The sequence below is a fragment of the Trichosurus vulpecula genome, chromosome 9, assembly GCF_011100635.1.
Source record: "Trichosurus vulpecula isolate mTriVul1 chromosome 9, mTriVul1.pri, whole genome shotgun sequence".
Taxonomy (NCBI): Eukaryota; Metazoa; Chordata; class Mammalia; order Diprotodontia; family Phalangeridae; genus Trichosurus; species Trichosurus vulpecula.
In genome coordinates, this window is record NC_050581.1 from 30,282,510 (window position 1) to 30,308,268 (window position 25,759).

Here is a 25,759-nt window from a genome sequence, read left to right on the forward strand (position 1 = left end):
TTCCTGAGTTCAAATCTGTCCTCAAGCTGTGTGACCCTGGGCTAGTCACTTAACCCAGTTTGGCTCTTTTTCCTCATTTGTAAAATGAGCTGGAGAAGGAAATCGCCAACCACTCTAGTATCTTTGCCAAGAAAACCCCAAATGGGGTCGTGAGGAGTTGGACACAACTGAAATGACTGAACAACAACTATACACACACATATGAGGCAATAAGTGCCGTCATATTCCACACCTGTGAAATGCCTCCTCCCTGCTCCTCCCTCTCCTCTGCCCAGCTTCTTCCAAGGAATGGAAAGAGGTATCTTACGTGTCTTCTCAAGCTTATTTATTACTCTCTGTAATTTGCCCCCTCTATTTTCAGCTATCTTGTGACTATTATTGTTATTTTGTTGTTATTGAAGTTATTGTTCATATGGTTTTCTTGGCTCTGCTTACTTTACTCTGTACCACTCTTTTCATGCTTCTATGTTGTGATAAAAAGAGAATCTGAGACACAGAGTTCTGAATGTAATCCATTAGCAAGGCTGGAGGTTGCCAGTAATAGAGGTCAGTATCACCTCAGTGACCAAAGACATCTTTCGCAGCCAGAGCAGCCTTTTTTTTTTTTTGTATAATTGAAAGGATACGAGGTGCTAAAAACAGTTCTGTGATGAAAATGAAACTAAGACAGTAATTGGCCTATATCGGGAGTAAAGGTGGACTTATATGTTACCTGACTCGATCTCCAGGACCCATCACAATGGGAAAAACCCAGAGCTGGTCAACTTTCTCTGGGAAGTCCTATATTAGGCAGTCCCTTACACCAGAGTGGTCTGGTGCTAGGCTTATGACCAGGCAGAACATCTTATGACCATATTGACTCATCCCCTCTTCTCCGTTATCAGGGAAAATGGATTGAGTCCACACTGTAGCCCAGAGAAATGAGAAAGTTAAATTCTTATAAAGAAGTTGAACTATCTTCTAGACTCTAATGTTAAGAAATCAAACTTTTTAAATCAAACTAATTCCTAAGTACTAATTATAATGATTGAATAACAATTCTTGATCAATAATAATACAGAATAGAGTGGGGTATCAGTTTTCAATTTCACATCTATATTCGTCATTATTTGTTGTTTCTTATATTGCAGTCATATTCCATTCCTTTCATGGACCACAATTTGTTTAGCCATTCTGTAAACAATGTACTTCTACACTATTTTTGGAGTGTATGTTTCACGAAGGCTAGTGCCTCTGGTATGAGGGTTTCAGAGTTGCTTCCACCTTTCCACCTGCCACCCAACTCTTTTTTTTTTTTGAATTTCTTTATTTATTTTTAGTTTACCACACATGGTTCTACATGGTTTTGAGTTCCAGTTTTTCTCCCCTCCCTCCAAGACGGCATGGAATCTCATATAACTGTCATATATAACTTCGCATTGAATTAATTTATGCACTAGTCAAGTTGTGGAGAAGAATTTTGACCAATGGAATGAATCATGAGAAAGAAGAGACAGAACCAAAAAAAAACCCCAAAAACAAAAACAAGAAAAGAAGCTAAAAAGGCGAGCATGTAGTGCGCCTCGATCTGTATTCAAACTTCGCAGTTCTTTCTCTGGATGAAGATAGCATTGTCCATCGTGAGTCCCCTGGAGTTGTCCTTGCCCCTTAGGTTGCTGAGAAAAGCGCAGTATGTCAGGGTTGGTCCTCACGGAATCCATATATCTGTGGCTGTGCTCAACGTTCTCCTGGCTCTTCTCCGCTCACTCAGCATTATGTCGTGTAGGTTTTTCCATGTTGTTATGAAGTCTGCATCATCCCCATTTCTTATGGCACAATAGTATTCCATCACCTTCATATACCACGGCTTGTTCAGCCATTCCCCAATTGATGGGCATCCCTTTGATTTCCGATTCTTAGCTACCACAAAAAGAGCTGCTATAAATATTTTTGTACATATGGGTCCTTTTCCCGCTTGTGTGATTTCTTTGGGATACAACCCTAGAAGTGGTATTGCTGGGTCAAAGGGTATGAACATTTCTATAGCCCTTTGGGCATAGTTCCACACTGCTCTCCAAAATGGCTGGATCAGCTCACAACTCCACCAGCAATGCAACAATGTTCCAATTTTCCCACATCCTCTCCAGCATTTATCATTTTCTTGTTTTGTTATTTTAGCCAATCTGACAGGAGAGATGTGGTATCTAAGAGTTGTTTTGATTTGCATTTCTCTAATCAGTAGTGATCCAGAGCATTTTTTCATATGCCTGTAGATAGCTTTAATTTCTTCCTCTGAAAACTGCCTGTTCATATCCTTTGACCATTTCTCAATTGGGGAATGGCTTGTATTCCTATATATTTGGCTCAGCTCCCTGTATATTTTAGAGATGAGGCCTTTATCAGAGATACTGGTTGCAAAGATTTTCTCCCAATTTTCCCCTTCCCTCCTAATTCTTGTTGCATTGGCTTTTTTTGTACAAAAACATTTCAATTCGACATAATCAAAATTATCCATTTTGCATTTTGTAATGCTCTCTATCTCTTGTTGGGTCATGAATTCTTTACTTTTCCATAAATCTGATAAGTAAACTATTCCTTGCTTTCCCAAATTACTTAGAGTATCAACTTTTACTCCTAAATCATGAACCCATTTTGACTTTATTTTGGTATATATCTTACCTGTGACTCCAAGAAGCTAAAGCATGTGCAGTGGCCATTCTCCAGTAAACCATTTTGGCAGATAGGCTTAACCAGGTTGAGGATAACTGATAGATTCCAAACCCTTCAGTGAGTTAGGGGAGTATGTACCCCAAGCATGAGAATACTTCACCTGGCCAAATGGGTGGATTTAAAGAACAGGCCATGAAGGTGACTGAAGTAGGTGCTCTAAGCAGATGCTTAGAGTTTGGTTAGATATTGAAGATGGCAAGGTATGCCAGGCCATCACCAGTCATTTTGACTTTTATCTTGCCACTGGACATAAGACTTCATGCAGCTGTGCCTCACTTAAATCCAATTTACGCTCTAGTCAAAAGTCTAGACGTTTTGATTTTTTTAACCCTTTTTACCTATCCCAAAGTCCTATTTTGGTGGGCCAGTGACAAAGCAGTAAATGTAGATACATGGGGAACTGTACTCAGCACCCAGCACACAGCTAGCCAATGCCATAGGGTCATCTTCTCACTGAACTTAAGCAGCAGTGGGATTCGACAGCCCCCTGGGTATCTGAATAGTTTTGTTTTAAAAGGACCGTGCTGCTCACCTCCTGCCATGAGGAAGGGCCTAGAAAAGATGCACTGAAAAATAGCTGCTTCCCTCAATGTACCTTGGCCTGCTTATTGCAGCAGGTGCGGAATCTCACCCTGTGGTTGAAAAACAAACAAAAAAATATACAAAATCTTTATCGAAGATGATTCCATTCACCATTGGCATGTAGAATGTGTGCATGCTTATGGAAAACATGAAATACAGTAGACCTGAAAGATGAATGCCTCTTGTTTTGAGAGAATTCAGCAGGTATCACATCTAAATAGCAGCCCTGAGTGAAGCAAGGCCAACAAATGAAGGCAAGCTTATTGAAATCAGAGCTGGATACGCCTTTTTCTGGAATGGCCACAGTGATGAAGGGCACTGTGAAGCTGCCATAGATTTTGCAATCAAAACTCCTCTAATCAGCAAACTGGTATGCCTCCTAAAAGGAGTGACTGACAGGCTCATGAGAAAGCTGTTACCACTTGCAGGAAAGTGCCATGCCACTGTCATCAGTATGTATGTTCCTACCAGGATGAACCTTGATAAGTTCTAAGAAAAATTGTATAAAGACCTTGAAACTCTTATCATCAACGTGCCAAAAGAGAACAGGCTTGTAATTCTGGGTGACTTTAATGCCAGAGTTGACACAGACAATCAGATGTGTCAGGGAGTCCTAGGTAGGAATGGAGTTGGCAATGGGAACAGCAGCAGTCATTTACTACTGGAGACTTGTGCATCTCATGATTTTCTCATCACCAACAGTGTCTTCTGTTTACCTAAATGCAGTAAAACGTCATGGATGCACCCTTGCAGCAAACATTGGCATTTAAGACTATGTCATTGTAAGGAGAAGAGATAGACAGGATGTGAGAGTAATAAAGTTATATGTGGTACAGAGTCCTGGAATGATCATAAAACTTACCCTCTCAAAGCTAAACATTCCCATTCAATAAGAGCTGTGATTCCAAGGCAGGATGACTACCAGAAGACAAAGTCAGCAGAAACATTGTATCTTGACCCCAGTACGTTGATGTCATTTCTGTTCTCTTTGAGAACAAAAGACAACAACCAACCAACCAGCATTATTTCCAATTCTTTGTTACCACAAGCAGTGCTCCTCTTAATATTTTGGTATATGGTGGCTTGCTTTTTTTCAATGACCACTTTGATATACACTCATTCCTTGTATAAATCCCAGGTAGTCATAGTGTATAATCTTTGTGATATGTTGCTGTAGTCTCCTTACCTGTATTTTATTTAAATTTTTTTCATCAGTATTCATTAGGGAAATTAGCCTACAGTTTTCTTTCTCTAATTTTGTTCTCCCTGGCTGAGGTAACAAAAACATATATGTGTCATAAAAGGAATTTGGTAGGATTCCATCTTTACTTATTTTTTCCAAATAGTTTAAAGAGTATTGGTATTAATTGTTCCTTAGATGTTTGGTAGAATTCACGTGTAAATACAACTAAACCTGGGAATTTTTTATTAGGGAGCTCATTTATGGCTTGCACAATTTCTTTCTCTTTTTTTTACACTATTTTTTATTTTTTTTAATTTAAATTTTTTTATTTAACATACTTGGTTTTCAACATTGATTTTCACAACAGTTTGGATTACAAATTTTCTCCCCATTTCTACCCTCCCCCCACTCCAAGATGGCATATATTCTGGTTGCCCTGTTCCCCAGTCAGCCCTCCCCTCTATCACCCCCCTCCACTCTCATCCCCTTTTCCCTTCCTTTCTTGTAGGGCAAGATAAATTTCTATGCCCCATTGCCTGTGTATCTTATTTTTTGGTTGCATGCAAAAACTTTTTTTTTTGTTTTTGAACATCTGTTTTTAAAACTTTGAGTTCCAAATTCTCTCCCCTCTTCCCTTCCCACCCAGCCTCCTTAAGAAGTCGAGCAATTCAACCTAGGCCACACATGTATCATTATGTATAACCCTTCCACAATACTCATGTTGTGAAAGGCTAACTACATTTTGCTCCTTCCCAACCCATCCCCTTTATTGAATTTTCTTCCTTGACCCTGTCCCCTTTCCAAAGTGTTTGTTTTGATTACCTCCACCCCCATCTGCCCTCCCCTCCATCATCCCCCCCCTTTTATTTTTTTTTATCTTCCTCCCTCTTCTTTCCTGTGGGGTAAGATACCCAACTGAGTATGTATGGTATTCCCTCTTCAGGCCAAATCTGATGAGAGCAATGTTCACTCATTCTCCCCTCACCTGCCCTCTCCCCTCCTCCCACAGAGCTGCTTCCTCTTGCCACCTTTATGCAAGATAATCCACCCCATTCTATCTTTCCCTATCTCCCTCTCTCAGTATGTTGCTCTCTTATCCCTTAATTTCATTTTATTTCTTTTAGATATCTTCCCTTCATCTTCAACTCACCCTGTGTCTACTCTCTCTCTTTTACATATACATATATATATATATATACACACACATACATACACATACATATACACATAGATATACATACATACACATTCACTTATATATATACATAAACATATATATACATATATATGCATATTCCCTTCAACTACCCTAATACTGAGGTCTCATGAATCATACACATCATCTTTCCATGTAGGAATGTAAACAAAACAGTTCAACTTTAGTAAGTCCCTTGCAATTTCCTGTTCTTGATTACCTTTTCTTGCTTCTCTTGATTCTTGTGTTTGAAAGTCAAATTTTCTATTCAGTTCTGGTCTTTTCACTGAGAAAGCTTGAAAGTCCTCTATTTTATTGAAAGTCCATATTTTGCCTTGGAACATGATACTCAGTTTTGCTGGGTAGGTGATTCTAGGTTTTAATGCTAGCTCCATTGACCTCCGGAATATCACATTCCAAGTCTTTCGATCTCTTAATGTAGAAGCTGCCAGATCTTCGGTTATTCTGATTGTGTTTCCACAATACTCAAATTGTTTCTTTCTGGCTGCTTGCAATATTTTCTCCTTGATCTGGGAGCTCTGGAATTTGGCGACAATATTCCTAGGAGATTTCTTTTTGGGATCTATTTGAGGAGGCGATCGATGGATTCTTTCAATTTCTATTTTGCCCTGTGGCTCTAGAATATCAGGGCAATTCTCCTTGATAATTTCTTAAAAGATGATATCTAGGCTCTTTTTTTGATCATGGCTTTCAGGTAGTCCAGTAATTTTTAAATTATCTCTCCTGCATCTATTTTCCAGGTCAGTGGTTTTTTCAGTGAGATATTTCACATTGTCTTCCATTTTTTCATTCATTTGGTTCTGTTTTATAATATCTTGATTTCTCATAAAGTCACTAGCTTCCACTTGCTCCAATCTAATTTTAAGGCAGTATTTTCCAGTGGTCTTTTGGACCTCCTTTTTCCATTTGGCTAATTGTGCCTTTCAAGACATTCTTCTCCTCATTGGCTTTTTGGAGCTCTTTTGCCATTTGAGTTAATCTATTTTTTAAGGTGTTGTTTTCTTCAGTGTATTTTTCAGTATTTTTTTGGGTCTCCTTTAGCAAGTCATTGACTTGTTTTTCATGGTTTTCTCGCATCCTTCTCATTTCTCTTCCCAATTTTTCCTCTACTTCTCTAACTTGCTTTTCCAAATCCTTTTTGAGTTCTTCTATGGCCTGGGGCCAGTTTATGTTTTTCTTGGAGGCTTTTGTTGTAGGCTCTATGACTTTGTTGTCTTCTTTAGGCTGTATGTTTTGGTCTTCTTTGTCAGCAAAGACAGAATGCAAAGTCTGAGACTGAATATGGGCGCGTTTTCGCTGCCTGGCCATATTCCCAACCAACTAACTTGACCCTTGAGTTTTTCAGTGGGTTATGGCTGCTTGTAGACTAACGAGTTCTAAGTTCCACGTTTGGGGGGGAGGTGCCAGCTCTGTCAGACCCGCACTATTCCTTCCCCAAGAACCCCCAGTCCAGACTGGGCTTAGATCTTCAGCAGGCTGTTGCAGTCCTGCTCTGATCTGCCACTTAATTCCTCCCACCAGGTGGGCCTGGAGCTGGAAGCAACTGCAGCTGTAGCTGCCCCACCTCCGCTGCCCCTGGGGCTGGAAGCCGAACCGCGAACTCCTTCTACTCCCGCAGCTTTTCCCACTAACCTTCTCTGCAGTCTTTGGTGTTTGTGGGTCAAGGGGTCTGGTAACTGCCGCAGCTCACATATTCAGGGTGCTAGGGCCCCCTCCGCCCGGCTTCTGGTCTGGATGGTCCACGCCGCTCACACTGGCCTCTGCTCCACTCCGTTCCCAGCTCCCCGCTCCCAGCTCCTAGCTCCGTGTGGAGTAGACCTCACCCAGAGACCATCCAGGCTGTCCTGGGCTGGAGCCCTGCTTCCCTCTGCTGTTCTGTAGGTTCTGCCGTTCTAGAATTGGTTCAGAGCCATTTTTTATAGGTTTTCGGAGGGACTCGGGTATGGAGCTCACTCTAGTCCCTGCTTACCAGCCGCCATCTTCTTCTTGGAGGTTTTTGATGTAGGCTCTTTGACTTTGTTGACTTCTTCTGGTTGTATGTTTTGATCCTCTTTGTCACCAAAGAAAGATTCCAAAATCTGAGTCTGAATCTGGGTCCATTTTCGCTGCCTGGCCATGTTCCCAGCCAACTACTTGAGCCTTAGGTTTTTCGTTGGGTATGACTGCTTGTAGAGTAGAGGGTACTTTGTCCCAAGTTTGAGGGGATGCACTGTTGTTTTCAGATCTGTAGAAACACAGGAGGCTCTGCCGCAGCAGCCCTCCTCCACCCACAAGAACCGCCAACACTGACTGGACTCAGATCTGAGCAGCCTCTGCACTCCCTCTCTGATCTGCCACTTAATTCCTCCCACCAGGTAGGCCTGGGGCTGGAAGTAACTGCAGCTGTAGTTCTGTAGGTGCACCACCCCTACCCTCCCCGGGGTGGTGGCCGAACTGTGAACTCCTTTCACCCTGTCCCCCACAGATTTTCCCACTAACCTTCTCTGCTTTGGTGTTTGTGGTTTGAGAAGTCTGGCAACTACCCCTGCTCACTGATTCAGGGCACTAGGGCCTCTTCCACCTGGTTTCCAGTTTGGTTAGTCTGGGTGTAGCCCATGCTGGGCTCTGCTCTGCTTTGCTTCCAGCATGGTGTAATAGACCTTACACAGTGACCATCCAGGCTGTCCTGGCCTGGAGCCCTGCTTCCTTCTGCTATTCCATGGGTATTGCAGTTCTAGAATTTGTTCAGAGCCATTTATTATAGGTGTTTGGAGGGTCTTGGGGGAGAGCCCTAGGCAAGTCCCTCCTTTCCAGCCGCCATTGTGGCTCCCTCCCCACCCCGCCCAAGTTAGTCTGTTTTTTAAGGTGTTATTTTCTTATTTTCTTCAGTTCTTTTTTGGGTCTCCTTTAGCAAGTCATTGACTTGTTTTTCATGGTTTTCTCACATCCTTCTCATTTCTCTTCCCAATTTTCTCTCTGCTTCTCTTACTTGCTTTTCCAAATCCTTTTTGAGCTCTTGCATGGCCTGAGACCAATTCATATTTTTCTTGGAGGCTGTTTGATTTTGTTGACTTCTTCTTGCTGGTGTGTTTTGGTCTTCTTTGTCACCAAAAAATATTCCAAAATCTGAGTTTGAATCTGAGACCATTTTTGCTGCCTGTTTATGTTCCCAGCCAACTACTTGACCCTTGAATTTTTTTGTTGGGGTATGACTGCTTGTAGAGTAGAGAGTACTCTGTGCCAAGGTTGAGGGGCTCTGCTGCTATTTTCAGAGCTACTTCTATATAGCAAGCTCTGCCACACCAGCACTTCTCCTCCCCCAAGAACTGCCAAGCCAGACCGCAACTCAGACCCAAGCAGGCTCTGCCCTCTGGCTCTAATTTGCCACTTAATTCCTCCCACCAGGTGGGCCTGGGTCCGGAAGCAACTGCATATGTAGCTCTGGAAGCAGCCTCAGAGCTGTACCACCTCTGTTGCCCCTGGGGCTGTGGCCGACCACCAACTCCTTTCACTCTGTCCTAGAAGAGTTTCCCACTAACCTTCTCTGTTGCCTTTGGTGTTTGTGGGTTGAGAAGTCTGGTAACTGCCAGAGCTCACTGATTCAGGGCACTGTGCCTGTTCCGCCTGATTCCTGGTCTGGTTTGTCATGGCACGGCCCACACTGGGCTCTGCCCTGTTCCTCTCCCAGCTTGGTGAGATAGACCCTTCCCAGTGACCATCCAGGGCTTCCTTGGGCTGGAGCCCCGCTTCCCTTTGCTATTTCATGGGTTCTGCAACTCTATAATTTGTTCAGAGACATTTTTGATAAGTGTTTGGAGGGATCTGGTGGGGAGCTTATGCAAGTCCCTGCTTTCCAGCTGCCATCTTGGCACCTTCCCCCACTCCAATTTCTTTTTCTTATTCTATTTCTTCCTCTGTTAACCTGGGCAATTTATATTTTTGTAAATATTGATCCATCTTACTTAGATTGTTTTGCTGGCATACAATTAGGCAAAATAGATACTAATATAATAATTGCTTTAAATATATCTTCATTGGTGGTGCATTTATCCTTTTCATTTTTGATACTAGTACTATGATTTTCTTTTTTAAAAAAATTGAATTTACCCATGGATTATTATTTTACTTAATTTTTTTATAGAACCAGCTCCCAGCTTGATTTGTTAGTTAAATGATTTTTTAAACCTTTTGCCTTTATTAATTTCTTCTTTGATTTTTCTGGATTTCCATTTTAGTGTTAAATTGATAATTTAAAGTTTGTTGTTTTTTTCTAGTAGTTTTAATTGTATGCACAATTCATTGATCTGTTCTTTCTTTCTTTTTTCCATATCTGGATTCCAAGATTAAAATTTTCCCCTGTAGACTGCTTTGGCTGCATCTCACAAATTGTGATGTTCTATGTTGTTATTGTTTTTAATGAAATTACTAATTGTTTTTGTGACTTGTTCTTTGAACCACTCAAAATTCATTCTTTAGGATTAGATTATTTATCTTCCAGTTGGCTTTTGATTTATGCTTCCAAGGGCCTTTATCGAATGTAGTTTTTATTATATTATGGTCCTAAAAGATGCATTACATATTTCTGCATTCTGAGATTTTTTTTGTCCTAATATGTTGTCAGTTTTTTTCAGGATGAGAAAAGAGTACAATCCATTTTTTTCCCATAAAATTTTCTCCAGGGTTCTATCATACCTAACTTTTCTAACATTGTATTCATTTTCTTAACTTTTCTTTTTTTTATGATTAGATTTATCTAGCTCTGAGAGGGAAAAATTTAGGTTCCTCACTAGTATGGGTTTACTATTTCTTCCTATAATTCTGAAATAGTAAGACAGTAAACGCAACATCAGCGATAATCGTGAATATGCCTGTGTAGTTGTGTATCGCAAAGTATACGACACTCTCCACATAGAAGGTTGAAGAAGTAAACCATTTATTCAGACACCAGAGAACCATATCCCACAACCAAATGCTCAACTCCCATAGCCACAGTCCACTTCATCATAATAGCAAGGAATCCAAAACATACAATACAGAATATCACAACATGGAGCCTTGCCATCCTGAAACCTCTCTGACCCCCTTCCTGGGTCTTCCCCAAAACAAACTCACAGTGCAGCTAAATCTGCCTGTTTAGTTCTAACAATCACGAGGGTGGCCATTAGCAGCCATTAGTAGCCATAACATCTTTTTCTCTCTCTGTATTTTTCTGTGACGTAACTTCCTTTTCTTGTCAGGAAGCTCCTCCCACTATATAACTTAGGCTTCCTGTGATGTAAGCAGGTCATATGGCTTATTAATGTGTGGGAAAGGTCTTCAAATCTAATTGCTACCACATTCAGCCACAAGATCTTTCTTACCCATTACATAGGGCAATGGGAATTTTGGGATAACTGGTTTCAACAGAACTTTAAACAACAATATAACAGGGGTAACACAATATAAATATATAAAACAATGTCATCATTCCCCCTTTGAATGAATTTGGCTCAAAGTCTTGGGGTAAGAGGTGAAGGTCTCATCCTCCAAAGCTTCTTCTTGCTGAAATTGAATGTAGAGCTGTCCCTGCCCCAAAGATAGAGTCCTATTCAAGAGGTCAATTCATTAGCAAGCTGGCATCCAGAACTCAGGTGGCGCCAGGTCCAGGGATGACACATTACAGTTTTGGACAGGTCCAGAGGTGACATCCAAACACATCAGAGGGTGACATATGGCTTGAGCCATCACGCGTCTTCAGGTGGATGGTACTAAGCCTGCAGGAAACATCTCACAAACAAATTTAAGAGACAGAAGCCAAAAAGAAACAAGGAGATTATCATAGCCTCATTCACAATAGAATACATGAGTCAAAGATACAGTTTCATAACCATTTTTTCCTGGGTAAACAACTGTTTCACTATTGTCTCTACCATGTGCTATAATTTCTGCAGCCTTCGAAACATTGTCCAGCTTCCTTTTTACCCATACCTTAGCTCCCAGTTTTATTCTATCAGTAGAACCAGATCGTTATTTTGGAAGGAGGGTCAGTTTTCACAAAAGGTATTATTTCACAAGGAATAATAATCAATTGAACTATTCTGTCATTTTACACAACTATAACTTCTTCAGCTAAATTGTGGATTGTCGCAATAATTTCTCATTGATAACTAGAATCTATCACTCCAGCCAATACATGTATTCCCTGAGCTGCTGATTCTATTTTAGGTAATATCCATCCAAAATGATTCTTAGGGATTCTCATACATATCCCAGTAGAGATTTTTCTTATTTTTTTTCCTATCCAACCAAAAGTTCTCTAAACAATGTAAATCATATCCTGCCGAACCAGGTATTCCTGGATACAGTGGTGGGACATCTTCCCTCACAGTTCAGTAGTCAATATTTTGGATCTTATATATTTGCTGTTTTCTAATTTGCAGATTCAGGGTCATCATTCTGGCTAGAGGTGTACTTCCTCCTCTTGGTCTGTTATTCAAATTACGTAAAGCAGTGAACAAATTATCCTCCCAATGTTGATAAGAATTGTTAGAACTTAACTTTCTTAACTGTTCTTTCAATAATCCATTCATTCTTTCTATCAATCCAGATGCTTGTGGATAATATGGAATATTATATATCCACTTTATATTGTTCAATAAACAATATCTCTTCATCTCATTACCTTTGAAATGTGACCCATTGTTACTTTGAATCTGCATTGGGGTTCCATAATATGGACTTATGATATCTAGAGTTTTACAGGTTTTTTTCTGGGTTGCATTGTTATAAGGACAAGGCACAAGTACACCTGAATAGGTGTCAACACAAGTACATATAAATTTACATCCTTTATCTTGGGATACTGGTCCAATATAATCTATTTGCCAAATCTGTGCTGGAACTTTTCCCCTTGCTATTTCTCCAGTTACTGTCTGAGGAACAGTTTGATCCTTTTCCAATTGACATACATGACATTCCTCTGTTAACTTGCTTTAACAGTGAATAAGAGATATTAATACATCTTGTGCCCACCAGTGTGTGGCCTGGACCCCTAAATGGCTGGCTGTCTGGTGGACCCATTTTGCTAAGGTTGGGTCATCAGTTGGGGTCAGAGTAGGGACAATATGTTTAGTAGCAATCTTTGCTAGTGGATCAGGATGTGCATTGTACTCATGTTCTGGTGTGGTCAAGGTCATGTGAGCATCAACGTGAAAAACTGACAGATTTGTAACCAGAGACATATCCTGTATATCTTCCCATAACTCTTTACCCTAAACTCGTTTGCCATGAATCTCCCAATTCTGATTCCTCCATATAGGCATCCATGTAGCTAACCCATTAGCTGCCACTCGTGTCAGTAAATATATGACACTGTCCTCCTTTCTCTGTTTTGATGGCTTGGTGCACTGCCATCAGTTCAGCATATTGGCTACTTCCACCTATCCCAGAACTTTCCAGAGTTCGCCTAGTACAGGGGTTATAGGCTACTGCTTTCCAATGTCTCTTGTGTCCCAAATATTTTGCTGTCCCATCATTACTGCAAGCATGTTTCTTTTGTTCCTCGGTTAGTCCATCATATCCATTATTCCATGTCACCAAGGATTATACCAACTGTTGCTTAGGTTCAGGGGTTTTTTCATTCCCCCCAGTGTCAATGTTCGCCACAGATTCATGTAGAGCAGAAACTCCACTTTTACCTGCTCTTGACCTATTCTGAATATACCACTTCCATTTCATTATGCTCACCTCTTGCGCATGTCCAATTCTGTGGGAATCTGCAGTACTCATTATCCAAGTTATAATCGAGATTCTAGGCCTTAATACCACTTCGTGACCCAGAGTTGTTGCTCAGTTTCTACCAAAGCCCAATATGCAGCTAACAGCTGCTTCTCAAAAAGGTGTATATTACATTCTAGACGAAAGTAGTTTCCTTGACCAAAATCCTAAAAGTACACTTGGGCTTTGTTGCTTTTGCCACAAACTCCAATTCACATAGTCATCTTGCACAGTCACTTGTAATTCCACTGGCCCATTTTGCATAGGCCATAAATCCAGGGCTAATTGTATAGCACCCTTTGCTTCCTCAAAAGCTCTACTTTGTTCAAGTCCCGAATCAAATTCGTATTTCTTCCTGGTGGCTTTATACAAGGGTTTCAAAATCTGTCCCAAGTGTGGGATGTGGTATCTCCAATAATCAAATAGCCCTGTGAACTTTTGGGCCTCTTTCTTATTAGTAGGGGTAGGAAAATCCTGGGTTTTTTGTCGAGCTTGTGGGAGAATTTCTCGCAGTCCTTTATTCTACTGTGTCCCCTAAAATTTTACAGTTTGAGCTGGTCCTTGAATCTTTGCAGGGTCAATTTCCCATCCTTTGCTTTTCATATGGTCAATTAATAGTGTTAAACTCTTCTCCACTTCTTTTATATTTTCTCCCTGTATCATGATATCATCTATGTAGTGGGTAAGCTATACACCAGGTAACTTTAATTCATCCAAATGCTTAGCTACAGTCCTGTGGCAAATAGATGGGCTATGAAGATATCCTTATGGCAGGTGTATAAATGTATACTGTCGGCCTTGCCAAGTAAAAGCAAACTGGTCCCATTGCTTGGGGTCTATTTGGATCGTAAAGAAGGCATTGGCCAAATCAATAACTGTGTACCAAGTCCCATCATATTTCTGGATCCTTTCTATTAAGGTAACAGTGTCTGGAACAGCAGCATACAGGGGAGGAGTCACTTTGTTCAGCTGTCTATAATCTACTGTCATCCTCCACATTCCATCTGACTTTCAAACTGGCCAGACAGGGTTGTTCCTTTGAGTAGTTGTAGGGACTAACACTCCCGCTTCAACACATTCTTTTTTAGTACTGGCAGTTTCATCTTGCCCACCTGGTACACGATATTGCCTCAAAGTAATTACTTCAGAGGCTTTCGGCAAAGTAATTGGATCCATCTTTATTTTCCCCACTAAGATTGCATTAATACCTGTTTTCCTCACAGCAAATTGGCATTTCCCTTCAGGTAAATTCAAGGTCATACCGTTCAGTACATCTATCCCAATGATGTATTCAGGAATCGGCACAATAACCACAGTATATTCTTTCTTGGGCAACTGTACAATTTCATCATCAGTTTAACTTATCTGGCTGATATTTCAGCCCCTCCTAAACCAGTGATGGTAATAGGAGTTCCATGGCTAAACTTGTTTGAATTTCCATATATAAGGGTGGCCTCTGCCCCAGTATCTGTTAATGCCCTATGACCCATTTTTCCAATATATGGTCAAGTTAATGTGGGGTCTGCAATCCAGCCTGTGTATTTCCTTAATTTAGACTGGGGCTTGGCCTGTTTCCTAGTATTCCCTAACATGTGACTCACTTTGGTGTGAGGGTTCAGGGTCTGTAGCATCTACAGGAGCAGCTCTTATTTCCCTGTGTTGTCTGTTATCGAGCCCTTTATCTTGGTACATTCTGTACAGTTCATTAGTCAGAATGCCGTCTATCTTTTCAAAGTCTACCCCTGCTCTCAATAGAGCAGTGAACATTTCTTTTCTGGTCACTCTATTTTGGTGCCAAATTTGCTGGCTATTCACTCTCCTCTCTTGGGGAGATCTGTCCCTTCCCCAGTCTCCTAAGTCAATTAACTGTAAAATCTTATCTATCACCACCGAAAGACAGCTCCCTATTTCCCCAAGTAACAGAGTCAAAATTAGGTGTTTATAAGCAGGAGGAGCTGTCCTGACTATTAAATTCCTAGGAGGGACTCCCAAGGGATCATCATAATATTTGTCTGCTGTTCCTGTCATGATAGCAGTCTTTATTACCTCCTTCTTTAGTTTTATGATACAATCTCTAAGTGAATACCAAGGTTTATTCTCAATGGGCCACACAGAATCAGTAGTATATCTCTTATTATATCCCTCAGTGGCTAATGCCAACACATTAGTCTTGCCATCACCATCTCTTTGCTGATGATGTTCCCTAAATGCTTGCTGAACTAGAGGATCATGGCTGATACCTATGAATCTCATACAATCCACCCTATCTACTGATATTTCACTGGCCCCTTGATCACTAAGTCTTACCATCCAAGATATTAATGGTTCTCCCATTCTTTGGGTGAATCTACTCAAAATGTCTGTGATCTCTTGCTGTGAAAAATCTTCCTGAGTTTTCCTCATAACTGAATTGTCACCTTGGGTTTCTGTCCTCCTCCTTTGTATGGGATGAACATCTGCCTGAGTATTTGACCATCTCCCATTCTCTATGCAAGGAACGTCTTGAGCCCTAGTGGCGTTTTGTGCCTCAGCCCCGACATTGTCTCATTTACTCTCCACTGCTTTCCCCTGCTACCGTGGCAAGAATAAAGCAGGCAGTCAGGCTTGATCCTGGGCTGAGTTGAAATGCACTCTTGGCTTATTTGGCCTCCTGTTGCTTCTAGGCACATTAACAGAAAAATTCTCATTTGAGTCAGTAGACTCTTGAGCAACAGTTTGTTCTCCTGCTATCTGAGATTCCCCTTCTTGCTGTGGCATAGGAGTGCCCCCATTTCTTTCATATACTAGCTGGTAGGCTTATATATAACACTATCCAGCTTTGCCTAGATAGTGATGCCCCTGACTGAATTTTAAGCTCTTGTAAACATCTTTCCAAATCCCTGGGATCTCCTCTTTGTAGCCTTGGTTCTCAGTTTTCACAGAGTCCGGCTCTTTTAGCCCATTCCTTTGCTAGGGAGGATTAAAATGGATCCTCCCACCCTGGAACATTCATCTCTTCCTCTGAAGTTCTTCTGCTTCTAAATAGAGATCTTATACCTAGCAATCCCATCCACCTTGTTGCCAGATACATCGTTAAGGCAGAATTCATGACTTCAAAGATAACCATGAATATGCCTGAATGGTCCAGAATCGCAGGATATAAGGAATTCTCCAAGTAGAAGGCAGAGGAATTAAAGCATTTATTGAAACTCAAAAGTAGCAGACCCACGGACCAGTTTCCCCAATTTGACATCCTGGCAAGAACCTTCCAAAACCAGTATGCCCACATCACAATAGTGACCAGGAGGCCACAGGAAAACATTATGGCAGCAGGGCAAGCTTCCCCCGCCCCACCCAATGCCAGGGCCCTCCAGCAAGAAGACCACCCACTGGCCTCAAGCCCCTGCTCAGCACTCTCCAGTCTCCACGAGGGTCAGTCCTGCTTTTTTGTAGTGCCTGCCGCTGTCACCGCCACTTCTGCCCACTTCCGTCACAATCTCCAAGCTGTGTTCCAGCTAGCTGACTGCTTCCTCTCTCCTTCAGTTCTTAACTGCTCTCACCAACTGCCTCTTAGTTCTGCTCCAACTGTTCAGCAAGCTCCTCCCACCACAGGCTTCATGTCATGACGTGGACCAGAACCCAGGTGCCTACCATTGGCTCCAGTCCTAGCCATTCCCCCCAGGACCCTGAGAGCCCTGCCCCCAAAGCCCACTCAAATGGGCAGGGAAGATCTTCCCATTCACTGATTGCCTTTACAGAGCTCTGTCCCAGGTTTCTTGTTCTGGGAATTATAAGCCTGGTTACTGGCTTTGTGTGTTATGGCCTTTGGTTTCCTGAGGTTTGGGGGAGGGGTCATCTGGCTCCCGGAAGTCTCCTATTCCCCTGGTGCTCCCTAGCACCCGTGGTCTCAGCTGTTGTCTGTGTTGGTGTCTGCCACTTCCCCTGGTTGTGCAAAGGCACGCCTGGATTCCTGGTGTTGAACCTTGCTGGCTCCACCTTTCTGGGACTCAGGAACTCCAGCTGTTTGGCTACTAAAGCCCCACTTCTGACTCCTCTATTCCAGGGTTTTTCCCAACGTATTCTCTGGTTCACCGAGGGAAGGCTGAGAGCCGTTTACCTGGCCATTATGTCTCGTAGAAGTTCAAGAAGGCAAGTTTCAAACCTTTGGACTGCAAGCCTCAGGAGTAGATGTCTTGCAGCTGCAGGTGCTGCAGTGCTGCCTCCTGTCACTTCCAGAGACTCCTGTCCTTTGCTTGGAGGCCTGGGGATCTCCACTGGTTTGGGGTGCCCAGCTTTCTCCCAGCCTGGATTGCTGGCTGGTTTCTGCAGCTGTTTCTGCTTTGGTACAGCTCCCCACACTGGGCGCTCTTCCAGTCTACAGATCCATTCTGTTAACATTGTGGACTCTCCTGGCTTGGAAATTTGCCCCAGTCTCCTAGTGGCTTCTAACTCTCTCAAATCTGCTCAGATTCACTTTTTTAGAGGTATTTGACAGAACTTGTGAGAGAGCTCTGGTAAGACGTTTTCACATGGCCATCTTTGCTCCACCTCCTGTTTGATTGTTTTTTGATGTCTCATGCCATCTTAACTTCCTCTTGCCCAATTCTAATTTTGAAGGAATTGTTTTCTTCAGTAAACTTTTGTACCTCCTTTTCCATTTTGCCCATTCTATTTTTTATGGAGTTTTCTTCAGTGAATTTTTGTACCATCTTTTCCATTTGGCCAATTTTACTTTTTAAGGAGGTGTTTTCTTCAGTGAATTTTTGCATGTCTTTTTCTATTTTTTGCGCTTCCTTTACCAAGCTGTTGACTTTTTTTTTGTGATTCTTTTCCATAACTTTCATTTATTTTCCCATTGTTTTCTTCTATCTCTCTTACTTGATTTTTAAATCTTTATTGAGTTCTTCTAGAAGCTCTTTTTGGGCCTGACAGCAATTCACATTTTACTTTGAGTCTTCACATGTAGCTGTTTTGACTTTTCAGTTTGTTTTGATCTTCTCTGTCATGGTAATAACTTTCTATGGTCAGATACTTTTTTTGTTTCCTCTTTTTTCCAGCCTATTTCTTGACTTTTAATTTTATGTTTGAATTTGGGCTCTGCTTTTGGGGTAGTGAGAGCAGCGTCCCTAGCGTCAAGTTTTCATGCTGCTGTTTTCAGAGCTAATTCTGGGGACATCTAAGTTTTTGGTTCTTCCAGGGTGGTATGATAAGGAGAGGTGTGGTCACTGCTGTCCTCATCTGTGCTCTACTATGTGAGCGACTACAAGAATTCTTTTGTGGTGTGGACTTGTGACCAGGATCCCTGTTTCCCTTCATCCACATATTCTAGTGTGCTATTGCTCCTTTTCACCCTGCACCTGTGACCCAGAGCCCTGTTTGGAGAATTCAAGGGAGTCCTGTACCCAGTACCAGCAAAGTGTGCCCTGTAACCTCCTTCTGACTAGTTGTCTGGCTTTGTTACTGTCTCTGGTTTGAGAGCTCTGGGAGTTGCTGCTGCAGATTCAGTTTCCCTCCCAAGGCCTGTGCTGGCTTGCTGGGGCTGGGCTTTGCTACTGGGCTTGTGCTGGGGTGCTGGGCCTCACTCCTGGCTTAGACTAGGGCTAGGGAGCTCAGAGCACCACTGTTGGCTTGTGCCTCATTGCTGGCTTGCTGTGTCATGGCCTACTATTTGTTTTCTTGGGCTGCCTGAACTCGACTGTGCTGTACTCTCACCTTAGCTCACTAAGGTGACACATCTTTCTTGTCTACCTTCTAAGATATCTTGGCTTGAAAATTGTTTCAACCCATCCTTTTCTTGATTCTGCCATTCCAGAATTCATTTTGAAGTCTGATTTTAAAGTTTTTTTCAAGGGTTTTTGTGGGAGATCAGGGAGTTTACACTACCATCTTGGCTCTGCCTTCTCCAAAACTGCCTGTTTTTTTCAAATCCTATGATTATTTATCAATTGGGGAATGACTTGTATTCTTATATATTTGAGTCAGTTCTCTATATATTTGAAAAATGAGGTCTTTATCAGAGAAACTTGCTGTAAATTTCCCCCTAGTTTTCTAATCTTGGCTTCATTGGTTTTGTTTGTATAAAACCTTTTTAATTTAATATAATTGAAATTAACCTTTTTCATATTTCCATTCAGTTTTCTCTAGAAGTCTGTAATATGTAACTTTTCTAAAATTCTATTCATCTCCTTTCTTCTTTATTTTTTTGGGTTAGATTAGTTCTGAGAGGGACAGTTGAGGTCCCTCAGTAGAATACTTTTACTATTTCTTCCTGTAACTCATTTTTTTTTCCTTTAGGAATTTGGTTGCTATACAATTTGCTGCTTATGTTTAGTACTGTTACTACTTCATTGTCTAGCAGCACTTTTTAAACTGTGGGATCATGATCCACAGTTTAAGAAGTAATGAAGGGGTCATGAGAGAAAAAAGTTTTAAGAAGCCTTGGTCTGTGGAATCTTTTAGCAGAATGTAGTTGCCTGACTATGCTTTTAAATTAGATCTGTTTTTTTCTTTTGTTTTCCTGAGATCATGATTGTTACCCCTGCTTTTTTACTTCTGCTTCAGTATAATAGATTCTGCTCCAGCCCCATATTTTTATTCTCTTTGTCTCTCTCTGCTTCAGATGTGTTTCTTGAAAACCTCATTTTGTAGGATTCTGGTTTCTAATCCATTCTTCTATCCCCTTACTTGTGGTATCCATAGTGTTCCTGATGAATAGAAACAGGCATTGGCCAGTAAGGGTCCTTCTAATATGTGGTGGGAGGAATTGTTGGAGTGGCAAGAATCAGATCTGCCATAATCGTTTGAAGTCAGGTCCCGGCAGTAGCAGTGTAGTAATGCTCAGTTCTGTAGCCATGTTCTCTGTCTGCTCTGCCTGGTCTCAATGCCATGCAACAAAATGCTCCCTTGTTGTGTACTCCCTGGTCTCCTCTCTCTACTTTCCTACCTCATTTTGTGTGGTGTGTCCCTCTTTTAGGTCGTAAGCTTTTTGAGGGCGGGGATTGTCTTTATTTTTATTAATTATATCCCTAGCATTTAGCACAGTGCCTGGTACAGTGTAGTCACTTAATAAATACTTATTGGATTGGATATTTTATTGGATTGGGGAGTGAGTATGAGAGACAGTCATAGGCAAAGACTTTGAATAACTAGGGGAGGAGAGTTCAGGAAAAGATGTGGGTCTCTGAGGCCAGGAAATGAATAGAGGCATAGGTCTCACCTGTAGTGGCAGCATCAGAAGAGAGAGTATTGGCACATTCAGTGGCAAAATGCAGGTCCACTGTAGCCCATTGCTTACTATAATGCAAAATTGATTACCATTTTCATATTGCTGCTAGTGTAACACCTGGCGATTATTGTGTAACTCTTCCCCAGAGACCAAGAAGTAACGTTGTTGGGAGAAGGCTTGCTTTATGGGCAAGGTGAAAGTATATAACCACTCCACAGAGAAGAAAAAGGTCAGTCGCTTTGGGTTAGTTCACAGGTTAAAGTTTTGTATTCTTCCTTCTCTTGTCATGGGTCTTCCAGGGAAAGGGAGGTCCTGGCTGGTGAATCACTATATTTAGTATATTTATATATTAGTATATATTTAGTATTGTTGGTGATATGCGACAACTCTCCTTGACCTGTGTGGAAAATTAGTGACTGTGCGAGAAGTGTCACTATCTTTGCTGTAGCCTTGATGTTCTTGGTGCTGCTCCCCTTTATGGTCACCTTTTTAATTGGGAGACCCACCATATGAACCTGAGCATTTAGATATTGGATGCAGTCCTTCTTGAGACTCTCCCAGGTTTAGTCACTCCTTCAGAGAGCTGTTATATTATTTTGTTTTGTAATGTTTCTGTTTTTTTCTTCCTTTTTTAGTGGTGCCTGTATTAGATTTTTTGAATACCAGATGTCAGGGTTGACCAATAAAATGGCCCTGAAGTCATTGAAGTGATGAAAGGCTTAAGGATCTTACCAGCAAAAGTTGAAGGGTAATAGAACCAATATCCTAACTTCTTTTTCCATTCAAGTTGGACTAGTGTTTCTTTAAACAGTATTGACACATTCCCTAAAACTATATAGTTAAGTGGACTGAAACCTTAGGCTGTTGATGTAATTTTTTCATTGCTTGAGTACAAAGAAGCTATGAGGATCTCTAAGGGTACTCTGATGCTTGATTGTTGTTTAGTCATTCAGTCACATCTGACTTTGTGACCCTTTGTAGGATTTTCTTGGCAAAGATACTGTAGTGGTTTGACATTTCCTTCTCCAGTGGATTAAGGCAAACAGAGGTTAAATGACTTGTCCAGGGTCACATAGTTAGTGAATGTCTGAGTCTAGGTTTGAACTCAGGCCTTTCTGATTCCAGGCCCAGCATCCTATCCACCAAGCCTACCTAGCTTTCTTAATGCTTGACTCATTCATTCCTCATAATGTGTAACTTAGTCAAGGGAGCTTTGATCAGCCCAGTGTAAAGAGGCCCAGGCTAGAGCCTTTTGGACTACACAGAGTTAGAAGTGAGATGACTGATGATCCTTGAAATGAAACTAAGGAAGGTTCATATGGGTAGGAGGAGAATCCAGGTGTGATGTTTAAGAAGTTTGAGAAAGATAATTCCTGGGTAATTTAATAATAAAAGGAGGTCACTGGACCTCTCAGGTGCCAAGGATAATCACGGTGACAGGCTATGGCCTATATGCACTTTGGAAGAGGAATGTTCCTAGGATGATAAATCAACTCTGATTGGTTAATAGTGAGAGATAGACTTTACAAAGTGAAGTAAGCTCCCTCCAACCAGGTGCTGAGGGTGACATCCTGTCATTCTTGGCCAGAGATACTATCCCTATTACTCAGACCACCCCCAGCCTCGGGCAATTTAGACAAAGAATCTCTATCCGCCTCCCACCCCTGCCCCCCAAGATTGAGCTAGTTGGGTGGAATCGCAATACCTAGAATGTGGAGAATGTTAATCCTATCTTCCTTCTGCTCTGTCCTGGAGAAATTGGACAAGGAAATAGGACAGGGAGAAAAAAGCTTGGGACTCCTCAGTTTTAATAATTGGCTATTAATATGAGAGAGAAATAATCATTTCTCTCACAGGAGAAAATAGTCTTGTGAAAACCTTGAGAAGGAGATAGCAATAAGAGCATATTCAACAGTGTGAAATGTAATAAAAAGGTCAAGAAAAATGAAAACAGAAAAAATCATCAAATTTGGTAAATACAAAATCTTGGGTAACTTTAGACAAAGCAGTTTAGGTTCAGTGATGAGGCTGGAAGCCACTTTGCTAAAGATTTTGGAATGAGGGGGGAGGAAGTAGAGGCAATGAGGATGGTTGGCTTTTACTAAGAATTTTCTGTCTTACCTCTTCTATCTTGCCCTGCTTCTCCCAACTCATGTGTTCCTGAAGCCTGTTTTTAAAAACTAGTTATTGAAGGAAGTTTTTTTTTTCTTTAATGCTATCTATTCATATAGTACTTTTAACTGCAGTCTTTTTATATGTCTTATCTCATTTGAGACTCAAAACGTTTCATTCAAGGCAAAAGGTATATGTTTAAAATGCTTAATTAAGATAGATACAAAACTTTAAATTTTTAGTTTAAATTTTTGTTCCCCTTTTTGCATGCCCCTTCCCTGCTGTCAAATTTAAATCTTTTTTACTTATACATGACTCACAGTTAATATGTTTTTTTGTAAGTTAGTGACTATCTGTTAAAAGAAAGAAAAGGTTTAATACATTGCTTTTCCTATGTAGTTTTAGTTTTGATTTCTAATGAATTAAAAGAAGAAACAATATAAATTAGAAGGCAGACAACCTGTTATATTTCTTATTTATATTCCGCATGCTTATAGCATTTTATTTGTAATTATTACCACATTTTATAGAAAATAGGGTTTGTTTTTAGAAGCCACAAAAGCTTGTATTTATCTTTTAGTGTAAATATTCCTTAAGTAGTTACTCTGTACAAAAAGTTCTAAAAATGAGAAGCCAATAATTTTATTATTGCTACTTACAGTCATTGAGAAGAGAATTTATGCTACAATTTATTTATTTATTTTTTGGAGGGGGCAGTTGGGGTTAAGTGACTTGCCCAAGATTACAGAGCTACTGTGTCAAGTGTCTGAGGCCGGATTTGAACTCTGGTCCCCCTGATTCCAGGGCTAGTGCTCTACTCACTGCGCCACCTAGCTGCCCCTGTGCTACAATTTAATGCATGAATTGAATGTGACAGTCTTAAAGCTGTATATGAACAAATGTATAGAAAATATTTTACCTTTTAAAAAGTTGTTTATAATAATTTACTTGTGTGTATACATGCATGTATATATGTGCATGTACACATATATATGCATATGTGTACATGCATGTATGTATGTCTTTTGCAGGTGCTGACCTTAAGGAAAGAACCCAAATGAATTTGAATGAAGTTAGTTCTTTTGTCTCCAAATCAAGAGCAGTGATTAATGAAATAGGTGAGTAAATTCACTGAAGATAACATTAAAAGTCAGCTCAAAAAAGTGGCAAAATATGTGAATAATTCCTTCTACGTAAGAGTTAAGCTAAAAGTATACTTATAACTAGATTATTATAACTCGTAGATTACTGTTTTTAAACTGTTCAGTATAATTTAGTTTTGGAAGGAGTGTGTGTGTGTGTGTGTGTATGTGCGTGTGTGTGTGTTTAACTGCAGAAACTGACATTTAATTAATTGACCTAGATGTGTTATTTTGGAAGGTTAGGAGGAAAGAAGAAACTAATTTGCCTTAATCCCTTACAACATCAAATAATAGCACTAAGTTGAAAGACCTTTGACGTGATTATCTCCTCTGACTTTCTCATTTTACAGATCAGAAAACTGAGGCCCAGAGAAATTAAGTAGTAAATTGCAGAGGCAGGATTTGAATCCAGGTCCTTTGACTCTAGACCTACCTCTCAGTCTGTTGCTCTATGATGTCCATTTTTAAAGTTAATTTTATTCAGCAAAACTAATTAATTAACATGGCCAAGATCCTCTTTTTGCCTCTTTTTCCTAGTGTTTAGCACAATGCCTGGCATATAATAGGTGGCTTATAAATGATAATTTATTGATTTATTTATTGATCTGAACTGAGATCTTCTGATTTTGATATTCAGTATACTTTCCTTTGCACTATAGTGTGCCTATGTTAATAGTTCCATTTCACTCTGCCTTCTCATGACAAGGAAGAGTGGGAAGAGGTAGGCTTTTAGAACCTCTTAAGTCACATTGTATTTCAGCTGCCAACAGCTCCCCCTGCCCCCATCTTTACAAAGGAGTGGGGGGATGTGTTTTCCTTTATATTTTTAAAATTTATTTTTTATTTTTATACTCATTTTAAAAAGTTGAGTTCCAAATTCTTGCTCTCATTCCAGCCCCAGCCCCATCAATTGAGAAGGCAAGCAATATATTGGTGGTACATGCAAAACATTTCTACATTTACCATGTTAAAAAAAAAAAAGCAAGAAAAAGTGAAAAAAATAGATAAAAATAGATTTCATTCTACACTCAGCTAGTATTTTTCATCATGATTCCTTTGGACTTGTCTTGATCAGAGTAGCTAAGTCTTTCACATTTGATCATCATTATAATATTGCTGTTCCTGTGTCCAGTGTTCTTCTGGTTCCGCTCACTGAACTTTGTATCAGTTAATATGTCTTCCCAGGTTTTTTCTGAAATTGACCTGCTTTTCATTTCTCATAGCACAGTAGTATTCCATCACAATCATATACCGCCATTTGTTCAGCCATTCCCCAGTTGATGGACATTCCCTCAGTTTTCAACTCTTTGCCACCACTAAAAGATATGCTAAAGATGGGTTTCAGAAAAACCTGGAAAGACGCTGAGTGAAGTGAGCAGAACCAGGAGAACTAACAGTGTTGTGTGATGACTAACTATGATAGACTTAACTCTTCTCAGCAATACAATGATCTAAGACAATTCCAAAAGACTCATGAAGGAAAATGCTATCCATATCCAGAGAAAGTACTATGGAGTCTGAATGCAGATCAAAGCATACTATTTTCTCTCTCTTTTTTTTCTTTCTTGTGGTTTTTCCCTTTTGTTCTGATTATTCTTTTACAACATGACTAATGTAGAACTATGTTTAATGTGATTGTACATGTATAGCCTATATCAGATTCTGTATGCCATCTTGGGGAGGGGAGTGGGGAGGAAGAAAAAAAATTTGGAACTCAAAATCTTACAAAAGTGAATGTTGAAAACTAATAAAAAAATTAAATAAAAGAACAAGCCAAATTGCAAATAAACCTAAATAGTAACAAAAAATAAATAAATAATCTGCTGTAAACATAGGCCCTTTTTCTTTTCCTTTGATCTCTTTGGCATATAGACTTT

General features: G+C 40.5%; 1 protein-coding gene across 1 annotated transcript in view; it reads left to right on the forward strand.

Moving 5' to 3' along the window:
- The window catches only part of AUH (AU RNA binding methylglutaconyl-CoA hydratase), a 254,386-nt gene that overhangs the window by 39,895 nt on the left and 188,732 nt on the right, over positions 1 to 25,759 (forward strand). Inside the window, exon 4 of the mRNA XM_036739162.1 lies at positions 23,772 to 23,858. Within this exon, the coding sequence (XP_036595057.1) occupies positions 23,772 to 23,858 (87 nt within the window). The remainder of the gene's footprint in view (positions 1 to 23,771; positions 23,859 to 25,759) is intronic.